Source organism: Aotus nancymaae, unplaced genomic scaffold (assembly GCF_030222135.1).
Source record: "Aotus nancymaae isolate 86718 unplaced genomic scaffold, 86718_ANA_hifiasm-v0.15.2.pri h1tg000067l, whole genome shotgun sequence".
Lineage (NCBI taxonomy): Eukaryota > Metazoa > Chordata > Mammalia > Primates > Aotidae > Aotus > Aotus nancymaae.
In genome coordinates this window covers 4,597,364-4,621,804 of record NW_026988482.1, presented here as the reverse complement: position 1 = coordinate 4,621,804, position 24,441 = coordinate 4,597,364, and the positions used below count along the sequence as shown (strand labels likewise).

Here is a 24,441-nt window from a genome sequence, read left to right as displayed (position 1 = left end):
GAAAGAGAGATTGTTTTCCTTATTTTACAGACAAGGTAGTGGCAGTGCAGAGAGAGGAAGTTCACTTGCCAAATGCCACACAGCAGAGCTAGAATCCACACCCGGGTCTGTCTGACACGAGTCAGAGCTTATAACCAGTCTCTGGACAGGACCAGGGCTGGCATAGAAGTGCCTTTGTACTAGACAGAGAAAAAAGACTGTACAGTAGCTGGTCTGGATAAACTAATTAGCTAAAGTACCCTCTTTCCTCCAGGCAGAGAGGCGAAAGACTTAGTGATTAGAACATGGGCTGGATTTCATCTTAAACTTGCCCTTCTCAACTGTGCATCTTTGTGTCTAAGTGCAGGCATTATCCTGACCCTGGGGTCTAAGGGACCCATGCCCACACCAAGCCTTGTTTTCTCGCCTGTTTAGAAACTATTTCATAGCCAGTTAGCTATGAGGTACACACACACATGTACACTAGCCACACACATATATGTTTACGCTCTTGTGATTGAAGCTGTTAATTGGCCAGGTGTAGTGGCTCACGCCTGTAATCCCAACACTTTGGGAGGCTGAGGCAGGTGGATCACGAGGTCAAGAGATCGAGACCAGGCCGGGCACGGTGGCTCACGCCTGTAATCCCAGCACTTTGGGAGGCCAAAGCGGGTGGATCATGAAGTCAAGAGATTGAGACCATCCCGGTCAACATGGTGAAACCCTGTCTCTACTAAAAATACAAAAAATTAGCTGGGCATGGTGGCACATGCCTGTAATCCCAGCTACTCAGGAGGCTGAGGCAGGAGAATTGCCTGAACCCAGGAGGCAGAGGTTGCGGTGAGCCGAGATCGTGCCATTGCACTCCAGCCTGGGTAACAAGAGCGAAACTCCATCTCAAAAAAAAAGAGCGAGACCATCCTGGCCAACATGGTGAAACCCCATCTCTACTAAAAATACAAAAATTAGCTGGGCGTGGTGGTGCCCGCCTGTAGTCCCAGCTACTTGGGAGGCTGAGGCGGGAGAATTGCTTGAACCCGGGAGGCAGAGGTTGCAGTGAGCCGAGATTGCGCCACTGCACTCCAGCCTGACACCTGGTGACAGAAGGAGACTCTGTCTCAAAAAAAAAAAAAAAAAAGGCTGTTAATTTGTTCATAGTAGCCTTTGTTACTTGTTTTTTTTTTTTTTTTTTTGAGATGGAGTTTCACTCTTGTTGCACAGGCTGGAGTGCAGTGGCACGATCTCGGCTCACTGCAGCCTCTGCCTCCCGGGTCCAAGCAATTCTCCTGCCTCAGCCTCCTGAGTAGCTGGGATTACAGGTGCACGCCACTATGCCCGGATAATTTTGTATTTTTAGTAGACACGGGGTTTCACCATGTTGGTCAGACTGGTCTCGAACTCCCAACCTCAGGTGATCCACCCACCTCAGCCTCCCAAAGTGCTAGGATTCCAGGACTGATTACTGGCTAATGAGCCACCATGTCTGGCCTTGTTATTTATGTTTCTTAATGGATGCTTATTCAGTTACTATTATGTAGAAATTTGTAAAACAGGTGTTGAAGGATAAAGGATCTCTTCACGCAAAGGTTGAGGGCCGCAGCCCCTCCTGCAGGAAGATACAGTGGAAAGTTAATAGTCTGTGTTACCTTCTGAAACAGACAAGACAGAAGACACTGTACCAGACTGAGTTTTCTGCTGGCTTGGGGTCACTAAGAGAGGAAAGCAAAAATTTGAAAGGAAGATGCAAGAAGAGAGCTGTCAAGGGTAGACATTAGAGTGATTGACAGAGACTACTTTAAAATCAGAAAACGATGACATAGAACATTTCTCGTCCCTCTTTACAATAGTTGATGTCACTTTCGATTCACCAACTTGGAAGGGGGAGCCATAGAAAGTTTGAGATCGCCAACCGAAATGGACTTGAGAAATACATCCTGCAGGTAAAGCTCATGCTTTCCCCGTGGGTCTCCTCCACTCTTCCCTTGTTGTGTTCCCGTAACTTGACAAGTGTTTTCTAATTATTCTAATGGTCACTGGGAGAATAAAAACTCTACAATTAATACTCAGGGTCATCTTATACTCACAGTATTTTCTTATGTGTAATTGCAGGCAGCTTCAAAAGAAATCAGAGACTGTTGGTTTTCCGAAATAAGTAAATTATTGATGGAACAACAAAAGGATGTTAAAGGTAGGTTACCCCTGCCGACTTCCATCCGCAGGGTTATGCTTATTTCAGCTCAGTGGGGGATGTGCAGATGGGGGATATTGTTGAAGAATATGGTTTGCTGGGAAAACAACTGTGGCCACATTTTCACAGTCCCCGGAAGCACCTGTGCTTGCTTGCAATCGTGGTGGAGACAGGGGTTGTGTGATTGTGTGTGGTTGTGTTGGTGTGTCTCTTTTGGTTGTGTTCCTTCCACACACCTAATTGCCAAGATCAACTTCTTAATAAATCTGAAGGTCACCCAAGAAAATGTTAACAGAGATTCCAACGGCCAATACTGCCTTTCGGACACTGTGCTACTCTTTTTAAACATCGAGATATAATTAACATACCAGAAAACTCACTGTCTTAAAGTTTACGATTCTGTGGGTTTTAGACTATTCACAAGGTTCAGTAACCATCCCCAGTCTAATTCTAGTTTTTTTTATTTTTTACTTTTGTTTTTTGTTTTAAAGTATTTAACAAACTAATTCTAATTCTACTTCCAAAATCATAACTCTCTCCCAACAAAAAAATTCTGTACCAATTAGCAATCATTCTCTCTCTTTCCTTCCCCCAGCCCCTGGCAATCACTAATGTATTTTCCGTCTCTACTGGATTTTCCTCTAGGCATTACATATATGGTCCTTTCTGTCTGGCTTCTTTCACTTCGCATTTTTTTTAAGTTGCATTTGTAGTTTTAACTCTTACAGTTAGGTCTTTGATTCATTCTGAGTTAATTTTTGTATATGATGTGAATTAGAAGCCCAAGTTCATTTTTTACATGTGGTTATCCATTGTCCCAGAACCATTGGTTGAAAAGACTATTCTTTCCCTGCTTTGAATGGTCTTGGCATCCTTGTTGAAAATAAATTGGCTTTAGGAATAGAATTCTTTGTTGACACTCTTTTTCTTTAAGCACTTTGACTGTGTCATCCCATTGCCTTCCGGACTCTGTGATCTCTGATAGCAATCAGCTGTTAATCTTATTGAAGGGTCCTTGTATGTGCTTGCTGCTTTCAAGATTCTTTCTTTGTCTTTGTTGACAGTTTGATTATGATATAGCTAGGTGTGGATCTTGATCTCTTTGAATTTATATTTCTTGGGGTTTATAGACTTCCTTGAAGGTATAGATTAATGTTTTTCATCAAATTTTGGAAACATTCAGCTATTTTTTCTTTAAATATTCTTTTATCACATTTACCTCTCTCTCCTTCTGCAACTGCCGTTATGCATCGTTAGCGTGCTTGAAGGTATTTCATGGTCCCTGAGGCTCTAGTCATCTTTCCTTCATTCCTCTTTCTCTTCCTCAAGTTGGATAGTTTCAATTGACTTATATCTAAGTTCTCTAATTCTTTCTTCTGCCTGCTCAGATCTGCAATTTCTCTTTCAATTATTATACTTTTCAAATCTATAATTTCTGTTTGGTCCTTTAAAACAAGTCTTTATTTATATTCTCTATTTAATGAGGGTTTGTTCTTTTACTTTCCTTTATATATGATTTCCTTTAACTTCTTGAACATGTAAAAATAGTTAAAGTATTTGTCTAGTAAGGTCAGTATCTTGGCTTCCTCAGGAACAGTTTCTATTGACTAATTTTCCTTTTTCCCTGGGTATAGACTGCATTTTCTTATTTCTTTACATGTCTCATAATTTTAAAATTAATGAGACATGTAAAGAAATAAGGACATTAAATTGGACATTTTAAATAACATAATGTAACAACTCTGTAAACTGGACTTTCCCACCTCTCCTGTTGGTTGTTTTTGCTGTTTATTGTTGTTTGTTGTTTAGTGACTTTTCTAAACTAATTCTGTGAAGTCTGTATTCACGTGCAGCCATTGAAGCCTCTACTCAGTTAGCTTAGTGCTCTAAATACTAATGACATGACAAAGATTTCTTTAAACACCTGAAACCAGTAAGTCTTCCTGTCTTTGCCAAGGGGCTGCATGTGAAGATTAGGACATACCTTCAAGCTCAGCCTGGCACTTGATGGTTCTATCCTAGCCTTCACTTTCTGTTGTGCAGATCATCAGGATCAGCGAGAGGTAAGATCACAGGGCCTTCTCAGAGCTGTCCTGAACATGCTCACAGTAAATGTGTGCATGGCCTTCTAGAGTCTCTCAAATATTCTGGAGCCTTTACAAGCCTCTATGAGCATCTTTTTCCTGAGCTTTTCCTTTTAAACTTTTTGATTAGCCAACGTTTGCCCCACTGTTAGCCAATACCTCAAGCAACCAAGAAGTTAAAACAGTTGCCTGTAATCATTTCTACAAAGGCCTTTGGGGAAAAGGCTTTTCACATTGGGCAAGTTCTGAGTCAGGCCTAAAGGCAGCCTGGCAGGTGGGGTATTCCTAGAAACCCCTAGACAGGTCAAATAATGATAGTTCTCTGGGAAAGAGGCTCTGTCAGTGCCCCATTCCTGTTCTTCCCCTCCCATGGCTGCCAGACTGCTGATTTTCACCATCGTTGCAGGCTGTTCATTTCTAAGGTTACCCCCAAGGAAGGGGAGGATAGGAACAGGGCAAGTTAAAATGCCACAAAGCTCACCGTGCATACTGAAACACAGCCATTTTCCTTGAATAAATGCTCTCCACATTGCTGCAAGCCTTTGTTTAATATCCGGTGTTCTGAAAATAAATTTTCTGACCATTTTTGCCAGTTTTTTTTCATGCTTTTGCAAAGAAGAGAATTTGAGGGGGGGCTTCCTCCACCATTTTTACTGATGTCACACACTGTACTCCTTTCAATATTAAAAATCATCTTTAAGTAGGCTTTTTCCTTTCACATATGATTTTTTTTTTGAACCAGTTCTCACAACAGTAGGGATATTTGGTGGGAAAATCCACACAAAGCTTTATGGATTAAGTTCTGATGCTCCCTTCAGGTGATGTTACTAGGGTTAAGAAATGCCAGTCTCATGTGGAAAGTCTATCTTCCATCATTTATACTGGCAGTGGTTTGCATTTTCAGTAAGAAAAATTGCATAAAAATGAAAAGATAAATTTTGTCTTTAGAGATAGCAGAAATGCAACCATTTCACACTTTTTCTAGGTCTTTTCTGATCATCAGCTGCTCAGGAATGTGCAAGGCTGGGTGTGTCTCATAAGATAAGGGAAAAAATAAACCAAGTAGTGTAATGGAAAGCCACCACATCAATTCTCTGTCACAAAAACCAAGCAACATAAGTTCTTGATTTAAACTGTAGGCATCTGCCAGGAACTAGTAACAAGATTATGTCACTGATTTTACTTTCTATAAAGATAAGATGGGAAAAAACTAGGATTTACTTTTGTTTTTCAACTAGTAATACTTTGTTAAATATATGTTATGTTAATTGAGTAGAGTGTCCTAGAGGCTTAACACGGAATGGTATGGCAACTCTAATAGAAAAAGTCACTAGTTTCCTGCAGAAACAACATTCTAGTCACAAGCTTGTTTAGAAATCCTTACTTACTAGGTCAGTGTTGCTCAAAGGGTTGTTTAAGCACCACCTGCATTCAAGTTATTTGAAGGGCTTGTTACAAATGCAGATTTCTGGATCCAACCCCAGAACTATAGAACAGCTTGGGTTAGTCCTGGGGACATACATTTTAGTTTATTAAAGTTTCTAGGTAGAGACCTTTTGCTATAATTTTTAAAACTCCTTTACTGAGGTATAATGACACGATAAATCACACAAATTTAAAGTGTACAATTTGGTAAGTTTTGCCATCTGTACGCATCTGTGGGGCATCACCACAGTCAGGAAAATGAACATGTCTATCACCCCCAAAGGTTTGCTCACACCCCTTTGCATTCCCTTTCTCCTGCCCACCCCCATCATCCACCCCGGTGGTCACCAATCTCCTTCCTATCACTATAGATTAGTTTGCATTTTCTAGAATTTTGTATGACACGATAAAGTAGGTACTTTTTTTTGGTCTGGCTTCTCTCCTCAGCATAATTATTCTGAGATTCGTCTATGTTGCATTTTGTAAACAATAGTACATATTTTTGTTGTTGCTGAGTAGTATTTCAGTAGTATTTCATTGTTTGGCTAGACCCCATTTTCTTTATCCATTGACTTGTTAACAAACATCCGATTTGTTTCTGCTTTGGGGCTATTTTGAATAATGCTGCTATGAACATGCAAGTACAAGTCTTTGTGTGAACATGTGTTTTCATTTTTCTTGGATAAATACTTAAGAGTGTAATGGTTAGGCCATATGGTAGGTGTACATTTAATTTTTTAGGAAATTGCTAACTACTTTCCAAAGTGATTATACCATCCTCCATTTCCATAGTGTGAGAGTTCCTCTTGTGCCATGTCCTCACCAATACTTGATATTGTCAGACTTTTACATTTTCAGATTTCTAATAGGGACATAGTGGTATGTCATTAAGGGTTAATTTGCCTTTCCCTAGTAACTAATGGTTGAACTCACGTTATGTGCTTCTTTGCCATCTTTATATCTTCTTTGGTGAAGGGTTTGTTCAAATCTTTTGCTCATTGTTTTCTTATTATTGAGTTTTGAGAGTTTTTATGTGTATCCTAGATACATGTCCTTTTGATGCTTTGTAAATATTTTCTTTTAGTGTGTGGCATATCTTTTTCTCCTTTTCTCTCTTTCCAAAAGAGTAACTTTTGAAGAGCAAAAGTCTAATTCTTATAATATTTTAATTATTATAGTATTAAATATTTTCTTTTAGTGTGTGGCGTATCTTTTTCTCCTATTCCTCTTATTCCAAAAGAGTAACTTCTGTAGAGCAAAAGACTAATTCTTATAATATTTAATTTTAAAAATTTGTATGAATTATGCTTTTGGTGTCCTGCCTAAGAAATCATTATCCAAACACCACAAAGATTTTCTCCCTCTGTTTTCTTCTAGAAGTTTTATAGTTTTACATTGAGTTCTCTGATCCATTTTGGGTTTGTTTGTTTGTTTCTGTTTTTGGTTTGTATATGGTGTGAGGTATGGATCAGACTTCAGTTCTTTGCATATCGATGTTCTAGTTTTTCCATTGCCGATTGCTAAAAACACTATTCTTTCTCCTACTGACTATTTATGTAAGTGTATCTATTTCTGGATGCTGATTCCTTTCCACTGATCTGTTTGTCTACCTTGCCATCATTACCTCACTATGTTGGTTATTGCTGCTTTCTAATAAGTCTTAAAATGAGGTAGTTTGAGTACTCTAGTTTTGTTCCTCCTTTTTAAAGTTATTTGATTATTCAGTGTCCTTTATACTTCCACGCATATTTTAGAATCTGCTTGCCAACTTCTCAAAAAAGCTTATTGGGATTTTGGTTAGGATTGTGTAAAATCTATAGACCAATTTGGTGAGAATTGACTTCTCAACACTATTAAGCTTAATCTAAAATTTAAATTTTAACTGACTCCCTGCCGCCTTCCCTGCCTTGCAGAAAAAGGCAAGCTTGTTATGACATTTATTCAGTTGACAGTTCAGAAACAGATTTCTCAAGCCCTTCTTAAGATTGCACTGTGCTCTCTAGTTGTGACAGGATTGCAAAATCTAGATAAGAAGCAAAACCAGGCCCCAGCATGTAGCGTAAAGGCCCAGAGGAGTTGTCCCAGCCCCTTCCTTTTGCAGATGTACAATCACAGGGTCAATTTCACATAATTTGTCAGCAGTAGAACTGAGTCTTCTGAGCCTGGTGCACCAAGCAGGGTCTGATGAAATGTCTCTGTGAGTGATGCAAATGGCAAAGGTTCTAAGAATTCAGAGAGGGCCCACAGTGGATGGTGAGTGAGCAGGAACCAGGCCCCTGGGCTGGACCAGGGGCAGAATGCAGACTCAGGCTCAAAGATATCCAGGCATTGTTGAGAAGATGGTGTCCAGTGTTCCAAGATCAGGAATATCAGGACTGTCATACCTCATGCCTCCTGAGCATTTTACAAAGCTCTGACGTATAAACATTATCACCTAGATTCGTTTTTACACCACCCTACAACATCTTTCAACCTTCGGGGATTGTTAAGCATAATAACCCTATTCACTGGGCGATATACAGGGACCTCAGGGCCATGGGTGAGAGGAAGGACGCTGCGAGCCAACAAGGGATGTAGAGAGAGGGCCTCTTGAGATAACCAGGCAGAAGAGGACGTCGTACCCAGGTATTATGGAGTCAGCCAGCGCTTGGGCAGGGAAGAGAAGAGTGTCGCTGTTGGATGAGACACAGAAGCAGGAGAAGCCAAAGAGGGAGGCAGACGCTGAGCTTTGGGACAAGATCCTCAGCTGTGGCATCACTACCCGAGATCAGGAAGGGTAGCAAGACTGCTGGGAAAGATCAGGCCCCACCCAGAAGGATGCAGGCGCAGGCAGTGCGGTGGGTGAGAAATACAAGGCAAAGCCCCGGTCCTGGCAGAAATCAAGGCCACCATCCCATCCTAGGAACTGGGCAACACGTCAGTCACATCGGTAGTAAAAGGTGGGCCCAGGAACCTTGAAAGCCACAGAGCTGCCTCAAAGTGAGCACATTCAGTGATGATCTGGAGCCCAGCTTGAGAGAGTCAGGGATAGGGTGGAAGGAAATTGAGACGGAGAGGTACGCCTCAAATATTGGGCCGAGGAATGTGGCTTTTATGCTGTGGGAGGTGGTGGAGGGTCCCTGGAGATTGAGATCTGGTGTTATTCTCATGCCTGGGACAACACTTGAGTAAAGAATGTGATTCTTATCACCATCCCCGGGACTCATGACTTTTTCCCTCATCAAGTCACATAATTTGGGCTCACGTGGAAAAAATCAGCATTTGATGGGCATACTGTTTATTTATTGATGCAGTATTAATGGAGCTAACTGTAGGAACTTGGTTGGACCCAGAATCAATGCACACAGGAAACTCAACAGGATGGATAGAGAGGAGGGGAGGATGCCAGGATGTGAGCCAGGGGCTGCAGCAATGTTTTCTGAACTCCTGGGAAAATAAGATCAAGACCTACGCACCTTTATAGATCTTTATAGTAGTCTCTCTACGCACATATGTGTATTTAAAAATCAATATGTAAAGCTAATTCAAATTAGCTTAAATTTGAGAGTGTTGTTTTTTTGTTTTTTTTTTTTTTTTAAATCTTAGACCAAGGAAATCCACAGTTTGAAATGAGCACTGGGTGAGTACTGACTTTTTATTTTAAAGACGTGTCAAATGCTTTGGCTGTTTCATATTGAGTCCATGTCATTGCTTTTACTGCTTTTTCTTTTTTGTCCCCCTAACACTTGGCTTATTACAAGAGATTTCCAATTTTTAAAAAATACTGGCCAGGTGCAGTGGCTCATGCCTGTAATCGCAGCCCTTTGGGAGGCTAAGGCAGATGGATCACTTGAGTCCAGGAGTTTGAGAGCAGCCTGGGCAACATGGTGAAACCTTGTCTCTAACAAAAAAATACAAAAATTAGCCTAGCGTGGTAGTGCGCTTGTAGTCCCAGCTACTCGGGAGGCTGAGGTGGGAGGATCACGTGAGCCCAGGAGGTCGAAGCTGCAGTGAGCCTAGATCACATCACTGCACTCTAGCCTGGGTGACAGAGCCAGAGCCTATCTCAGAAATAAGTAAGTGCATAAGTACATAAATAAATATAAAAAATAAAATAATAAATCAGTTCCCAACCTCACTGCTAGCCTAGGATATTAAATCAGTTTCAAACCCCACTGCTAGCCAGGTTATCTTTTCTGGTGCTTGCTTGCTGTATTACCAGTTGAGGTGGACCTGCCGGTTCGAAACCTCCCCTAATTGCCCTTGCTTTCGGCTGTTTTCTTGAGCTTTCTATTCCATTCCTATTTTCCCAAGGCTGCCCTGCCTCCTGCTTGGCTGAGTACGCACACGTACCCTCCGATCTGAACTCCCCGGGCTTCCTGCTGATCATCTTCCTTTCTTTATTCCCCCTTGTCTGGGAGGAAGATGTGCTCACACTTCTTTCAGGGTTAAGTCCTGACTGGTGCTCCCTTGCCCCATCTGTTCCTACAACTTACAAACAATCTGCGTCGGTAATTCCTCTTCCTGTCCAAAGCACTCAGTGAGTTCTCAATATATGGTTATCGAAAATGCCTGTCGACTGTGATCCAGTTCTGGTACAGGAGTCTGCTTAGTTTTTCTAAAGCTCATTTGGCCCACGCCTCTGTGGAAACATCCTAGACCCTAACCCCAAAAGGTGAGGGCTCCAGAAAACAGCTGTTTCTCCCCCTCCTCTCTGCCCCCACACTCTTATGTAGTACTCTATTGCAGTGTTTAATATGCTGTAATTTTATGATGTGTTTACATTTCCTCCCCGTGGACCATGAATTCCTCCAGGGCATGGAGGGTGTCTTACTAGTCGTAGCTTCCCTCAGGCCTCGTCTGCCAGAGCCTGCACTTGTGTAGGTGCTCAGTAAATGTTTAGTGAGTTAACAAATGCAAGAACTCACAGAATAATCAGATGAGGCCAGCAAACCACTCTGCCAGCAAGGCCAGGGTGACGAGGTTTGGCTCAGGCATATCTTATTCCTCTTGGACCTCCAGTGCTTAGTAGGTGTTTATTCTCTGGATTCGTCTAACCCGAAAGAGTTACTATAATAGTTGACGTTTCGGGTCAGTAAAGAGGAAGGAAGGAGCCGTAGTGAGCCAGTGGAGACGTTTGTGAGAAGACAGAGGGGATTCTTCCTCCTCACCTCCCGCCCTTTAAGATTTCTAGCCAATTAGATGTGTGCTGTGTAATCCAACGAGGAGTGTCCTTTGGACATTTCCTGACTGCGTATCACCCGCCGAGCTGAGGCAGGTCTTCAACTACAGGTAAGGGAGGAGCAGCGGTCCTCGAGACCCAGCCTGGAGATGCGCTAGGTGAGCCAGCGCTGCTCCGACTGGTAGGGGAGGGATGTGTGTGTCATTCCGTCCAGTGACTCAGTGTTCATGTTGGTTTCTCTAAAGCAAAGGCAGTGGAGTGGGCTGCGGACCCTGGATCGAAAATATGGAAAGAGCTGCCACCAGCAAGGAAGACCCAGCCTCCAGCACAGGAGGGGTTAAAGGTAAGGAGGGTCCCGTGGGAGAGTGGCGCACAGAAGCAGTGGGGTGATGCCTGCTGCTTAGATGCTACGGAAGACACCACCGAGGGCCCAGCCCTTCCTTAGTTAAATGAGGGAGGAAAAAGAAAGCATTTTACCACTATGTGGTATAAAATTGATTTCCTGCTGTTCGTTTGTGTAGAACTAACTGGGCCAGAATTAACATGACGGGCAAATGTCTCCCACTGAGGTCTGGGAGCACCCCCTTATCCACGGTTTCACTTTCCAGGTTTCAGTTACTCTTAGTCGACTGCTGTCCAAATAGCAAATGGAAAATTACAGAAATAAACGATCAGTGAGTTTTAAATGATGCGCCATCCCGAGCAGAGTGACGAAGCCTCGTGCCTTCCGCTGTGTCTCGCTTGGGACATGAATTATCCCTGTGTCCAGGGTGTTCCCGCCGTCCGTGCTCCCCGCCCTGCCAGCCTTGGTCACTCGTAGCCATCTTGGTGATTAAATGGACTGTCTTAGGATAACAGTGCTTGTGTTCACGTTACGCTTATTTTACTTAGTAACGGCCCCCAAAGCATAGCAGTCAGGCTGGAAATTCAGATATGCCGAAGAGAAGCCGCCAAATGCCTCCTTTAACTGAAAAGGTGAAAGTTCTTGACTTAACAAGAAAGAAAAAAAATCACAAGCTGAGGTTGCTGAGATCTGCGGTAAGAAGGAATCGTCTACCCATGACATCGTGAAGAAGGAGAAAGAAATTTTCACAGGTTTTGCTGTCGCATCTCAAACTGCCAAAGTTACGGCAGCAGTACCAAGATGAGAAAGGAGTTACATCGGCGTGGGTGGAAGACGAATAGAAACGTGTTCCCGCTGAGGGCAGTTCAGTTCGGTAACCTCTGCTGTTTCAGGCATCCACTGGGGATCCTGGAAGGTAGCCCCCCAGGATAAAGGGGGACTGCTGTGCTTGTGGTTATAAATGTGTCCAAACCCAAGGAATGCACAGCACCAAGCGTGAACCATGATGTGAGCTACAGACTGTGGGTGAATGTGGTATCTTCAGGGTAGGTTTGTCCATTGTAACAAATGTGCTTCTCCGGACGTGGATAGTAGGGGAGGCCGTGCACGTGTGAGCACAGGGGATGTGTGGGAAATCTTTGTACCTTCCTCTCAGTTTTCCTGTGAACCTTAAACTGCTCTAAAAAAAATAAAGTCAGCTGGGCGCGGTGGCTCATGCCTGTAATCCCAGCACTTTGGGAGGCTGAGGCAGGCGGATCACCTGAGGTCAGGAGTTGAAGACCAGCCTGGCCAACATGGTGAAACCTATCTCTACTAAAAATACAGCCAGCCATGGTGGCTCATGCCTGTAATCCCAGCACTTTGGAAGCCCGAGGTGGGTGGATCATCTGAGGTCAGGAGTTCAAGACCATCCTGGTCAACATGGTGAAACCTCATCTCTGCTAAAAATACAAAAATCAGCTGGGCGTGGTGGTATGTGTCTGTAATACCAGCTACTTGGGAGGCTAAGGCAGGAGAATCGCTTGAACCAGGGACTCTAAGGTTGCAGTGAGCTGAGTTCGCACCACTACACTCCAGCCTGGTGAAAGGGCAAGACTCTGTCTCAAAAAGAAAAAAAAGTTAGCCAGGTGTGACGGTAGGCACCTGTAATCCCAGCTACTCGGGAGGCCAAAGAGAAGACTTGCTTGAACCTGGGAGGCAGAGGTTGCAGTGAGCCGAGATCACACCATTGCACTCCAGCCTGGGCAATCAGAGAGAAACTCCTTCTCAAATAAACAAATTAATTAAATTAAGTCTTCTAAAAAAGTTTTTAAAACAAACCACACATGGAATTAGGGTAGAGGGTGTTGGCAGCCTGCCCAGATCCTCCTTCTGGGCTGTTGCCCCACGACTCTGCTGCTGACAGCTGACCTCAGTGTCTCATACATTTGAGAGGTTAGAGGTTAACCGACAACGGCTCACAGTCGTGCCCTTCAGACAGCTGCCCTCACCTAACCAGGGCCGTCCAGCCAGGAAATGCCTGTGAGGTCACGCATGAGGTCAAGGCAGAGTAGGCCACTGCTGTCAGCCCAGGAGGTCAAGGGCATCTACCCAGACATCCTGATTCTCAGGGAGGCTTATGGCCCACCATGGCTTACTGACTCAGGGTACGGAGGCCAGTCCTGTCTCAGGATGGTGAGCTGTGGTGTCGTCCATGCCCCAGCACTGCCCAGGGGCTCGGGCTGATGCTAGACTTCCGCCAAGCCCACGTCTGTGCCTGGCTTCCTCCCTGCCCTGGCTTCAGCCCTCACTGTCTCCAGGCTTCATCTGAAAGCCCTTTCTCAATAACACATTTGCAAAGGCTGCTTCTGGGGCACCTGACTGAAGACTGTTAGCTCCAGGAGGGGTCCTAGAATGGATGGGATTCTGGTGTTGGCTCCCTGCCGGCCAAACGGCCGCGAGGACCTCCCTGCTGGTGTTAAGTGGAGTGCTGAGAGTCCCAGGTCACCATAGGGGAAGGTCTGAGCAACTGAAGTGCTCCTGCAGGCCGGGCACCAGGACTCTCAATGCTCCACGTAACACCAGTAACGAGGGTTTCAGGAAACTATTATCTATCAGGAAGGTAGATTGGGAGACTGTTGCTGAGAGCCTCCCATTGGTCCATTGAAGAGAGAAAGTAACAGACTCAGACTAATTACCAGTTTAAAGCACAGGATGAGCATCAGGGGCCTCCCTGCCAACGTTTAGCCTCTCATCTCCTACAGCAGAGGCGGACTGGGCCAGTGAAAGTGGCAGAATTTGAGAGAAGAAAGAATTCTCAGCCCAGGCAAATCTGCCCTCTGGTCACTTTTGGGCTCCTAGTGCCAGTAGATGAGCAAAGTCAGACCCTGAGAAGGAAGATAAGGGACCCAGAAACTGGGAATGAGGGTGTCTGGGAATATGCCCGTGACCTCCTGGGCTGGCAGCAGTGGCCTACTCCGCCTTGCTGTACTACAAAGCACAGCCAAGGCCGCCCATCTAACGCAGTAGGATTCTGCTGTGGTCCCAGTGGAAGTGTGTCCTTTGGGCACTGTCCCTTGAGGAGTCCCTCCTCATGACAACCAAGACCCCTTTCTCCTTCCAGTATGGTAACTGCTCTGTTGGCCTGCTGGTCTCCTGGTGTGAGGATGAGGAGATAGGATTCCTCATGCCAGCAGGGCTGGGGCCTGGTGGGGAGGGAAGAAGGTGAGAGTCACCTAAGACTGTTCCCTGAGACTATGCAGAAGCCTCAGATGAGGCCTACAAGGCCATGTTTGCCCTTCTCAAGATCTGTCCCCACCCCCCACCCCTGTCTGAACCCTTCCAGAACAATAACTAGGATCAAATGACATGATCTGACTGGAGAAGGGGCACGCAGGCCTGTGGGCGCGAACTCAGAAGGTGAGAGTCTTTGAATTGTGCTTTAATGCCCACTACAGAAGATGCGTAGCGGAAGTCCAGTCAGTCCACTTCCTGTTAGGCACCCTAGTGCCCGTACCACAGGCTGGTAAACGGAGAAGCCTGGGGAGCAGAATTGGGCCTGTGCTTGGCCGCAGCAGGGAGGGCTCCTTGTCTTCAAGCCTGCTCTAGCGGCTACCACTGTTAAATGTCCAACGTGCCAGCAGAGGTCAGTGCTGAGCCCCCAGCTTGGTAGCATCCCTTGAGTTGATAAAATCTGATAAAATCTGACCCCTTCAGGCTAGAAAGTACTATGTGATCAACCATTTAACATTGCTTTTTTTTTTTTTTTTTTTTGAGATGGAGTTTCACTCTTGTCACCCAGGCTGGAGTGCAATGGTGTGATAACAGATCACTGCAACCTTCACCTCCTGGGTTCAAGCAATTCTTCTGCCTCAGCCTCCCAAGTAGCTGGAATTACAGGCTCACGCCATCATACCTACCTAATTTTTGTATTTTTAGTAGAGAAGACAAGGTTTCACCATGTTGGCCAGGCTGGTCTTGAACTCCTGACCTCCAGTGATCTACCCATCTCGACCTCCCAAAATTCTGGGATTACAGGGGTGAGCCACTGCACCTGGCCATATAACATTGCTCTGATCAGGGGACTCAGTGTGGCAAAAGAGGATCAGCCGTGGACATGTGATCACAGGATACTTTTTTTTTTAGATGAAATCTCACCCTGTTGCCCAGGAGGCTGGAGTGCATTGGCATGATCTCGGCTCACTGCAATCTCCACCTCCTGAGTTCAAGCGATTCTCCTGCCTCAGCCTCCCCTACAGCCTCAGACTACAGGCACCTGCCACTATGCCTGGCTAATTTTTTCTAGCTTTAGTAGAAATGGGGTTTCACCATGTTGACCAGGCTGGTCTCGAACTCCTGATCTCATGATCCACCCGCCCCAGCCTCTCAAAGTGCTGGGATTACAGTCGTGAGCCACCACGCCCAGCAGGACACCGTCTTACCACCGCATTCAGAAGCTGGCATCCTGATAGAGTAGTGGGACAGGCTCTTGAAGGTGAGCTGGGGCAGCAGGTTGGACGTGGCACTGTGAGGATGGGGTGTGTACTCAGGATGCAGCATACAGCTGAACCAATGGCTGTTTTATGGCGCCATGCCCCCAGGGCGCAGAGTACACGAATCTGGGAGACAAGAAGTCAACTGAGTTGTGACCTTGCCCGTGATGACTCCAGTGATCCACATGGGGAAATTTGCTTCTCCCCGTGTCTCCAACTTTAGCCTCGGTGGGTCTCGACAGGGGAGACACTTGCACCAGAGAACACAGCAAGACTCCTCCTTAACTAAATCCGTGGCTGCCACCGGCTGCTGCACGTGGTCCTTGGCTGTACCATGTAGTCATTCTCTCCCTCCTACTCATTCTAGACACCCCTCTCCCCATCTGGCACTTCCGCTGGTGACAGGCGTAGTGGGCATCTTAGACTCTATCAGGCTGTGGTTCTTGGAGTTGGCCATCATAGTTACAGCTGGGCATGGGAGTACTGCGAGATGGCCGAGCGGATCACCTGAGCAGCAGACACGTCCCTCTCTGCCTCTGCTAAGCAGCAGCCCTACCTCCTCATAACGACCAGGACCCGCTTCTCTGTCCATTATGGTGACTGCTGTCTTTGCCTGCTGGTCTACTGACATGAGCGCAAAGGGAAAGGATTCCTTGTGCCAGTTGGGATAGAGTCTGGGTAGGGGAAGGGAAGAAAGCGAGATTCACCTAAGGACCTACGCAATTTCCAGATGGGCAGTCAGCGGACAGGTGGGGGTACTGTTTTTAGTACTACTGGTTAGCCAACCTCTCTCTGGCACCTTACGGTGAAAATAAAGGATGAAAACTAATACTGTTTTACTAGCTTGGATTGTGCTGGAAATTTTAAATTCTGAATTCACTTTGTCCCTGATTGGCAGACGTAAAATGAGAATAACTGTTCTACCTCAGAGCTAACAGAGAAAGAATCTGTCTGCCAGCCTTACTGTCGGTCCCTGTCGGGCCCCTCGGGGTCTCCAAGGTGGCCTGGGAGGTGTCCAGTGTGGCATGTAATGGTGGTTTCTTTGCTAATTTTTGTGGCATTTCCTTTTAGACCTAGATAATTTAGTTACTTTCATTATCATTATTATTGTTATTTTAAACTTATTTGGGGCACTCTAGCATTTCAGTGAAGAAAATAAATTCTAACAAACCGTCCTCTCTGGAGAGATGGTTATTTTAGATATCCGACCAATTGGTTTGAACTATTTTAAGTTTCCTTTTCTGATTATAAAAGGAATACACATGCCGATTGTCAGAAATTTAGAAAATACAGATAAAAATACAAATCCGACATACCCAGATGTAATCATTGTTAAAATCTTCTCACAGACGTCGTCTATAGAAATCCATGATTTGGTCAGTTGTGGCAGCTCATGCCTGTAATCCCAACACTTTTAGAGGCCAAAGCAGGAGGATCACTTGATATCCAGGAGTTTGAGACCAGCCTGGGCAAAATAGCAAGACCCCATCTCTATGAAAACTTTTTCTTTTGAGACAGAGTTTCACTCTTGTTGCCCAGGTTGGAGTGCAATGATGCGATCTCAGCTCACTGCAACCTCTGCCTCCCGGGTTCAAGCCATTCTCCTGTCTCAGTCTCCTGAGTAGCTGGGATTATGTATCCACCACCACGCCCAGCTAGTTTTTTTGTTTTTGTTTTTGTTTTTTTTTTTTTTAGACGGAGTTTCGCTCTTGATACCCAGGCTGGAGTGCAATGGCGCCATCTCGGCTCACCGCAACCTCCGCCTCCTGGGTTCAGGCAATTCTCCTGCCTCAGCCTCCTGAGTAGCTGGGATTACAGGCACACGCCACCGTGCCCAGCTAATTTTTTGTATTAGTAGAGACGGGGTTTCACCATGTTGACCAGGATGGTCTCGATCTCTTGACCTCGTGATCCACCCGCCTCGGCCTCCCAAAGTGCTGGGATTACAGGCGTGAGGCACCGCGCCCGGCCAATTTTTGTATTTTTAGTAGAGACGGGGGTTTCACCATGTTGGCCAGGCTGGTCTCGAACTCCTGACCTCAGGTGATCTGCCTGCCTCAGTCTCCCAAGTGGTAGGATTACAGATGTGAGCCACTGCACCCCTCCTACAAAAACTCTTTTTAAAAATTGGTTGGGCATGGTGGTGGGTGCCTGTAATCCTAGTTACTTGCCAGGCTGAGGCAAAAGGATTGCTTGAGCCCAGGAGGCTGAGGCTGCAGTAAGCCATGATGGTACTGCTGCACTCCTGGGCAACAGAGTGAGACCTCATTGCAAAACAAAGATATACATGTCTTTTAAAAAAAATAAAATGGAGTCATACTAAAATTTGAGTGACTTTATATTTTAATCTTACTGAAAATTTTCCATTAAAATTCTGCTGAAATGGGCAAGGCTCTGACTGAACCAAACCAGACATGTTGGCTTGCCCTTCCCTCCTGCCACTCATCTTTGAGCGTATTCCATCCAGAACCTTTGAGAGCAGCGGTGGCTGAGCTGGGAGGTTAAGCTAGATTGTAAAGTTTCTTTGACCACCCTCCGCCAGCTTCCAGCAGCTCTGAAAGTCTCAGACAGACAGCTCGGACTGCCTTAGGAGCTGGCAGGGACTCTGACCACAGAAATGCACAGAAAAAAACATGCCCTGAGAATGCCAACATGTGGAATCTGAAAGCAATTAACGAAATGCTCTCAAGAGTGATTCGCTTCCTCTTGGCCAAAGATAGGCTTGCAAATGAAATAGACGCTTCAGCTACAGACCAGCCTAAGATATCCACGTTTATACTCTGGGCCACCAAACAGAACATTGTAACCGAGCCTAGTACCCCTAGTACCCCTGGAAACATTTTGGAACTCTCCTTTTGTGAGCTCTGGAGAGCTACTGGGATAGATCAGACAGAATGTGACCCCATGTGTTAAATCCTAGAAGCCAGGGAAACTGGCTAGCAGCACAACCTAACGGTGAAGGGCTCAAACTCAGGGCTCAAAGACCCAGCCTCAAGTCCAGCTCCGTCTCTTTGGATGAATTCCATGGCCTTTCTGTGCTTACGTTCTTTTTATCATTTATTTTACAAAATGGAGAGAATACTGTACAGTCTTGCTGTGAGGATTCAATGAGATGACGCCCTTAGGCTAGACCTCTGATAGCATGGAATTCTCAGCAATTAGTTACCGAGTTCCTCCAGGTGCAAGGAAGGCAAGCCCAGAGGGGGAGGCATTGCTTTTAGGCAGCACACCACCTCCTGCCCCCAAGTGAAAGTGATATCCTTTAGTTCACATGATAAGAGCTGATCCTTAAAAAGCTGTGCATAATTGTAAGGAATAGAGAGAAATCTAGTTTGAAAAACAATGAAAATAGAATTTGCCCATTTAGTGTCTACGGGGTGAGAGCTACCGCTGAACCAGCAGGACCTACAATGGCCTGTTTGTGCCATCCAGTGGACAGTAAGGGAAACGCCATGATTTTGTCTTCAAAGTCTGTCATTTACCAAAAATATGTATGCTGGTGAGAATAATCTCAGCTCACTACTGGGTTCACTTGTTAATAAATTTCATTCCGTTTGTTTAAGCAAAATAAAAAAAACCACACCAGAAGATCTTGACTGGGACCAGAGTCATTCCGTTCCAAGAATGCAACTATCACTTAAAATTTTGTTATAATCAGCTGGGCACGGTGGCTCACACCTGTAATCCCAGCACTTTGGGAGGCCGAGGCGGGTAGATCTCCTGAGGTCAGGAGCTCGAGACCAGCCTGACCAATATGGTGAAACCCTGTCTCTACTAAGAAGACAACAATTAGCTGGGTGTAGTGGTGTGTGTATGTGTAGTCCCTGCTACTCGGGAGGCTGAGGCAGGAGAATTGCTTGAACCTGGGAGGCGGAGGTTGCAGTGAGCCAAGATCACACCACTGCACTCCAGCCGGGGCAACGAAGCGAGACTCTGTCTCAAAAAAACAAAAAAAAAAGTTTTGCTATGATCAGATTGAATATTTGTCAAGAAGCTGTGTCTTTGGCATGGTTTTTCTGAGGGGGGTGTGGGTGTGGGTGTGTGCTCTGTTTCTTTTTAAAGCCATTTATTATCTTTATGTTTCCTTCCCTGAGTGTTTATGAGGACAAGACAATGGAAGGCCAAACCTCCCCCGGCTGTAAGTAATAATGGCACACCTGGAGTGCCCAGAGCTGCTCTGAGCCCGTCTTTAGTATTATTGTAATTGCCGTGAACAGTGATCATCACGAGTGCTATTTGTTGAATTCCCGTGATGTACCAGGCATTTTTCTTTATCAGAAGATTTGTTAATCCTCATACCAAGACTGCAAAATCGATGTCATTATTTCCATTTTAGAGATCAGGAAGCTGATGCTCAGAGAGCTTAAGTGACATGCCCAAGATCACACAGCTAGTGAGTGGCGGTGAGAATCGGGTCTGATGGACTCCAGAGCCCCCTCGTGCCGCGGGGCCGTGGGCCTCTCAGTTGTTCCCTCACACACCTGGGACTGGCCAGACCCTGAGTCTGAGATGCTGGGGTCCCCTCAGTGCTGCCAGCTCCTCAGTGCCTAAGACCGTTAGGACCACAGAGCCCTGGCCAGTGAATCCAGCAGGGGATTAAATACGCAGATGATGTAAGGCAGCAAAAGTCAGCCCAGGGGCCGGGCGCCATGGCTCACACCTGTAATCCCAGCACTGTGGGAGGCAGAGGCGGGCAGATCAGTTGAGCTCAGGAGTTCGAGACCAGCCTGGCCAACATGCTGAAACTCCGTCTCTACTAAAAAATTAGTAGAGACTCCATCTCTACAAAAACTAGCTGGGTGTGGTGGCCTGTGCCTGTGGTCCCAGCCACTCAGGAGGCTGATGTGGGAGGATCAGTTCAACCCAGGAAGTCAAGGCTGCAGTGAGCTGTGATCACACCACTGCACTCCAGCCTGGGTGACAAGCCAGACCCTGTCTCCACAATAAATAGATGAAAAGGGGCTGGGACTGGAAGGCCTGGGTGAGGAAGGGAACATGGTCTCTAGGAGTCAGGATGCCCCAGTCCTGGCCCTCACTCAGCCCCCACAGGGCATTGAGCCAGTCCCCACTGTGCCCACAGACTGGTGGTCAATCTCTGTCCCTGGCGGGGCCCTGGGAACCACACTTTCCCCTCCATTGAACCAGGAGCTCTGCCTGCAGGATGTTCTCTAAGGTTTTCTGGTTCTGAGAATTCTGGGTTTCTCCCAGAGCCCTGGGGGATACCTGGTGAATAGGTTACTGTCTCTGCTGCCAGGAACCCGGGCCCGGGGGGAGACAGGCGAGGGCACACCCCGAGCAGCTGCAGTTTCTCTCCGGAGAGACTTGCCGCCCACGGGCCTGGATGAGACTCCCCGACCTCCGCAGCCCCCTCCTGCTTTGTCTCCTAGGATAGGACAGAGCGCCATAGGATGGGGTGGGACAGACGAGGACGTCACACACTGTGAGGGTGAATATTGTCCCGCGCGCTTGAGTTTGGATCGTGTAAATGTATTTCTGCGTGTCTGCTGTGTTGGGGGTACAGTTCGCATCTCCCTGAGGCTGCGCTCTCAGGAGTGTGGAAAACCTGGCTCCAGACTGACCCGGGCCCCGCGGTGCTCCAGGCGTCCCACCCTCCCGTGTGGCATCGGGAGCTCCTGCTGTCACTGGCCCAGGTGGGTCGTGTGTCTTTCTCTGCGTTGTCAGGGCCTGCGCTGACGGTCCACCCACAGGGAGGTGGAATCGGGCTCTGCGGTGCCGGGAGCATCGTTCCTCTTTCTGGGCTCAGCAAATCCTCACCTGGAGGCGGGGAATGACCCAGATGACCCCCGAAACAGTTCAGTCCAGCATCTGAGAACCCCTCTGTGCCCAGCGTGTGCCCCTCCCCTTCCCACAATTCCCAGCAGGGCCCCTGGGAGAGCAGGGAAAGGAGCAGCCAGCTCCAGGCAGTCATCTTACCCGGAGGTGCCACCTACCCTGCGGAGAGGCTGGAACCAGCTGATCATTTTACCCGGAGGTGCCACCTACCCTGTGGAGAGGCTGGAACCAGCTGGTCATTTTACCCGGAGGTGCCATCTACCCTGTGGAGGGGCTGGAACCAGCTGATCATTTTAGCTGGAGGTGCCACCTACCCTGTGGAGAGGCTGGAACCAGCTGGTCATTTTACCCGGAGGTGCCATCTACCCTGCGGAGAGGCTGGAACCAGCTGATCATTTTAGCTGGAGGTGCCACCTACCCTGCAGAGGGGCTGGAGCTTCTCAGGCTTTTCAGTTCCTGTGTCACCTCCCAGCTCTGCCCACCCCAGGCTGTGGCTGACGAAGTCCCCTGAGCCAAGCCAATCGCCTCCCTCCCAGTGGGTGGCTCTGTGGTCCCTGGCAGCCCTGGCATCATCCGGGGCACAGAGGCCATGGAGACACAGCCCTTCCCATTCACTTAGGGGAAGGTCAAGGGCACAGCTCCCTCCGTCCCTCCATCCCTCCCTCATAGAGCTTTCAGCAAGATAAAGGTCATTCTCCTGTCCTCACTGTTTGCTCCTGGCATAAGGGGACCCCAGGATGACTTCCCTAGAGAGGAATCTCTTGGGGTTTCCTCAGATGCCCCCAAGTCCCATCTGGAGGAGGGAGGTGGGGGCACATCCCTAAGGCAGTTTCTCCTCCGCTCTCCACTCCTCGCCCCTCCCACCTCCTGGGACTAGGAAGGCAACCAGGACTTGCTTCAACCAGAGAGGACGGTGTGAGCCCCTCGGAGCCTGCCAGCCAGGCGGGATTTCACAGGGGCCTCCAGGGAGGCGCTGCCCAGCTGCCCCCGTGTTGCTCACACAGCCCCCAATGATCTGCTGTGGGGAGGGCCTGGGCCCCAGAATGAGGCTAGTGGGGGTCTGGGGCAGCAGGCCAGAGCCCCCTTGTGTTCGCTGCCTGCTCACCAAGATCACTGCAGCTCCCTGCACTGCTGCCTACCGCCCTCTGCCCAGAATGCCCTCCCTCCCCAGTCCTGCCCGCCCCCCCCCACTCCCCCCAACACACCCCGTGGAGCCTGACCAAACCTCCCTGAATTCTCGCCTGAGCAGACACTCTTCCTGCATGATTCCCACCGCGTGGATTACTCAGCTGATCTCCGTCTGGGGCCGCCCTGTGCTGGGACCTTTATGCAGATGCTTGACTCCCTACCTGGCTTGTGAGCCCTGTGGCGCAGAGACTGCATCTCACGCAGAGTGGGGGTAAAGAGCAGGAGTGCTGTAGAATCCAGCTGCCCTGCCACAGGCCCAGAGGACTTGGCCAAATGAACATTGCTGTCTGTTTCCCCAACTGTAAAGGGGGCCCAGACCCTTGCAGGGTTGTGACAAACGCCTAACATCCCACCAGGCACCGGGCAGTTGCTCAGTATCTGGCAGGAGCAGCTGTTCCCCACAGTGTCCAACACCGGCCTGGGGATGTAACGGGTGCGCCGTGGACAAGACTGATGGGTTAATTATCAGTTCACTGCGGAGAGGGGCAGGATGGATGCGCTTGCTTGTTCCTGTGGTTTGAGCAGTGACACTTGGCAGAGGCTGCCAGGGAGATGGGAAATGGATATTAATTAAGGGACAGAAAAGGAGGCAAGGAGGGGAGGGTGGGAAAGAGACAGGGGAGGAAGAAGGGAAGGAGGCATGGTTAGAAGACTGGCAAACACAAAAAGCAGTGACTGTTTTCTCAGAGCTGGCAACAGGAAGTAGGGCCATGAACAGCATGTGGACGCTTCTCAGCGCTGGAAAGGCAGCCTGGAGCTCACAGACCGCTTCACAGCTCAGCGTAGTGCAGGGCCTGGGAAAGCAAGAGTTAGAGATGGAGAGGACCGTGCCTGCCACAGGCACCGCCTGCCAAACCCTGCCATGGGTGGAGGCGCTGTGCTCCCACCCCACAGAGGCCCCTTCTTCCCTTTCTCTATCCAAGGCTGCCCCAGCGGCGCGTTTAGCTTCACGGACACCTTTGAAGGCTGTGAAGGTGCAGAAGGCATGGAAAAGGAGAGCAGCGCTCTGAGTGTAATTTACCTCCTCCTTGTTTCTTTCATCTCCTCCCTCTTTCCTATTCATCAGCTCCTCCTGCCTCCTGTCCCTCACCTCCATCCCACTCCCCATCCTCAGGATTCTCGCCCAGAAGGGTCTGGCTAAGCCAGGGAGCCGAGGTCACTAGACCCTCAAAGTGGCCCTGACCCTCCTGGCCCTGCCTCCTTGACGGTGCGCTGGTGTGCGGCCATCGCTGGGGCTCCTGCTGGGAACCCCGTGGTCCAGGTGGGAGGGCTGGGCTGGGCGCACCCTGCCCGCGGGAGTCACCACCTTGCCCGGCCTGGCCACAGCCTCCAGCAATAACTCTGCGGGTGCACCCGCCCCTCCCTTCCAGCTCGCCGGCCTCTTCCAGTCGGACGACAGGCAAGAAACCTGTTCCTCCAAATCCGCTTTCCTGGAGAGGGGAGAAAGCACCCGGGGAGAAACGAGAGCGCGGTGCGGAGGAAGCGTGAGTGTGAGCGAGGAAGGCTGAGCGCCTCCGCGGGCCACGGCGTCTCGGACTTTCTTCTGGGAATTGCAGGGCGGCCGGCGGCACCGAGGAGGAGCGCACTGGGGCGTCCACGGGCCGGCTGGCGCCTGCGGGGGCGACGACTCGTTTCCTGGCGGGGGCGGCGCCCCAGGACCTCTGCCCGGGAGAGCGGGGGCCTCAGCGGCGGCAGGAAAGGACGCCCAGAGCCGCTTCCCGAGAGCCCGAGGGGTGCCCTGGGTGCGCGCCCAGCTCACTGCCGGGGACCTCGGGCTGCTCTGCGGCCCCTGCAGAGCCCACCGCCCG

The 24,441-nt window shown here is 48.1% G+C and overlaps 1 protein-coding gene across 7 annotated transcripts in view; it reads left to right on the top strand.

The window, feature by feature from the left end:
* Positions 1–24,441, top strand: part of MCF2L2 (MCF.2 cell line derived transforming sequence-like 2) — a 279,331-nt gene that overhangs the window by 214,646 nt on the left and 40,244 nt on the right. For all 7 annotated transcript variants that reach the window (XM_064366851.1, XM_064366850.1, XM_064366853.1 and 4 more), the window contains 4 exons: positions 1,827–1,919; positions 2,089–2,167; positions 9,262–9,295; positions 11,083–11,180. In XM_064366851.1, the coding sequence (XP_064222921.1) occupies positions 1,827–1,919; positions 2,089–2,167; positions 9,262–9,295; positions 11,083–11,180 (304 nt within the window). The remainder of the gene's footprint in view (positions 1–1,826; positions 1,920–2,088; positions 2,168–9,261; positions 9,296–11,082; positions 11,181–24,441) is intronic.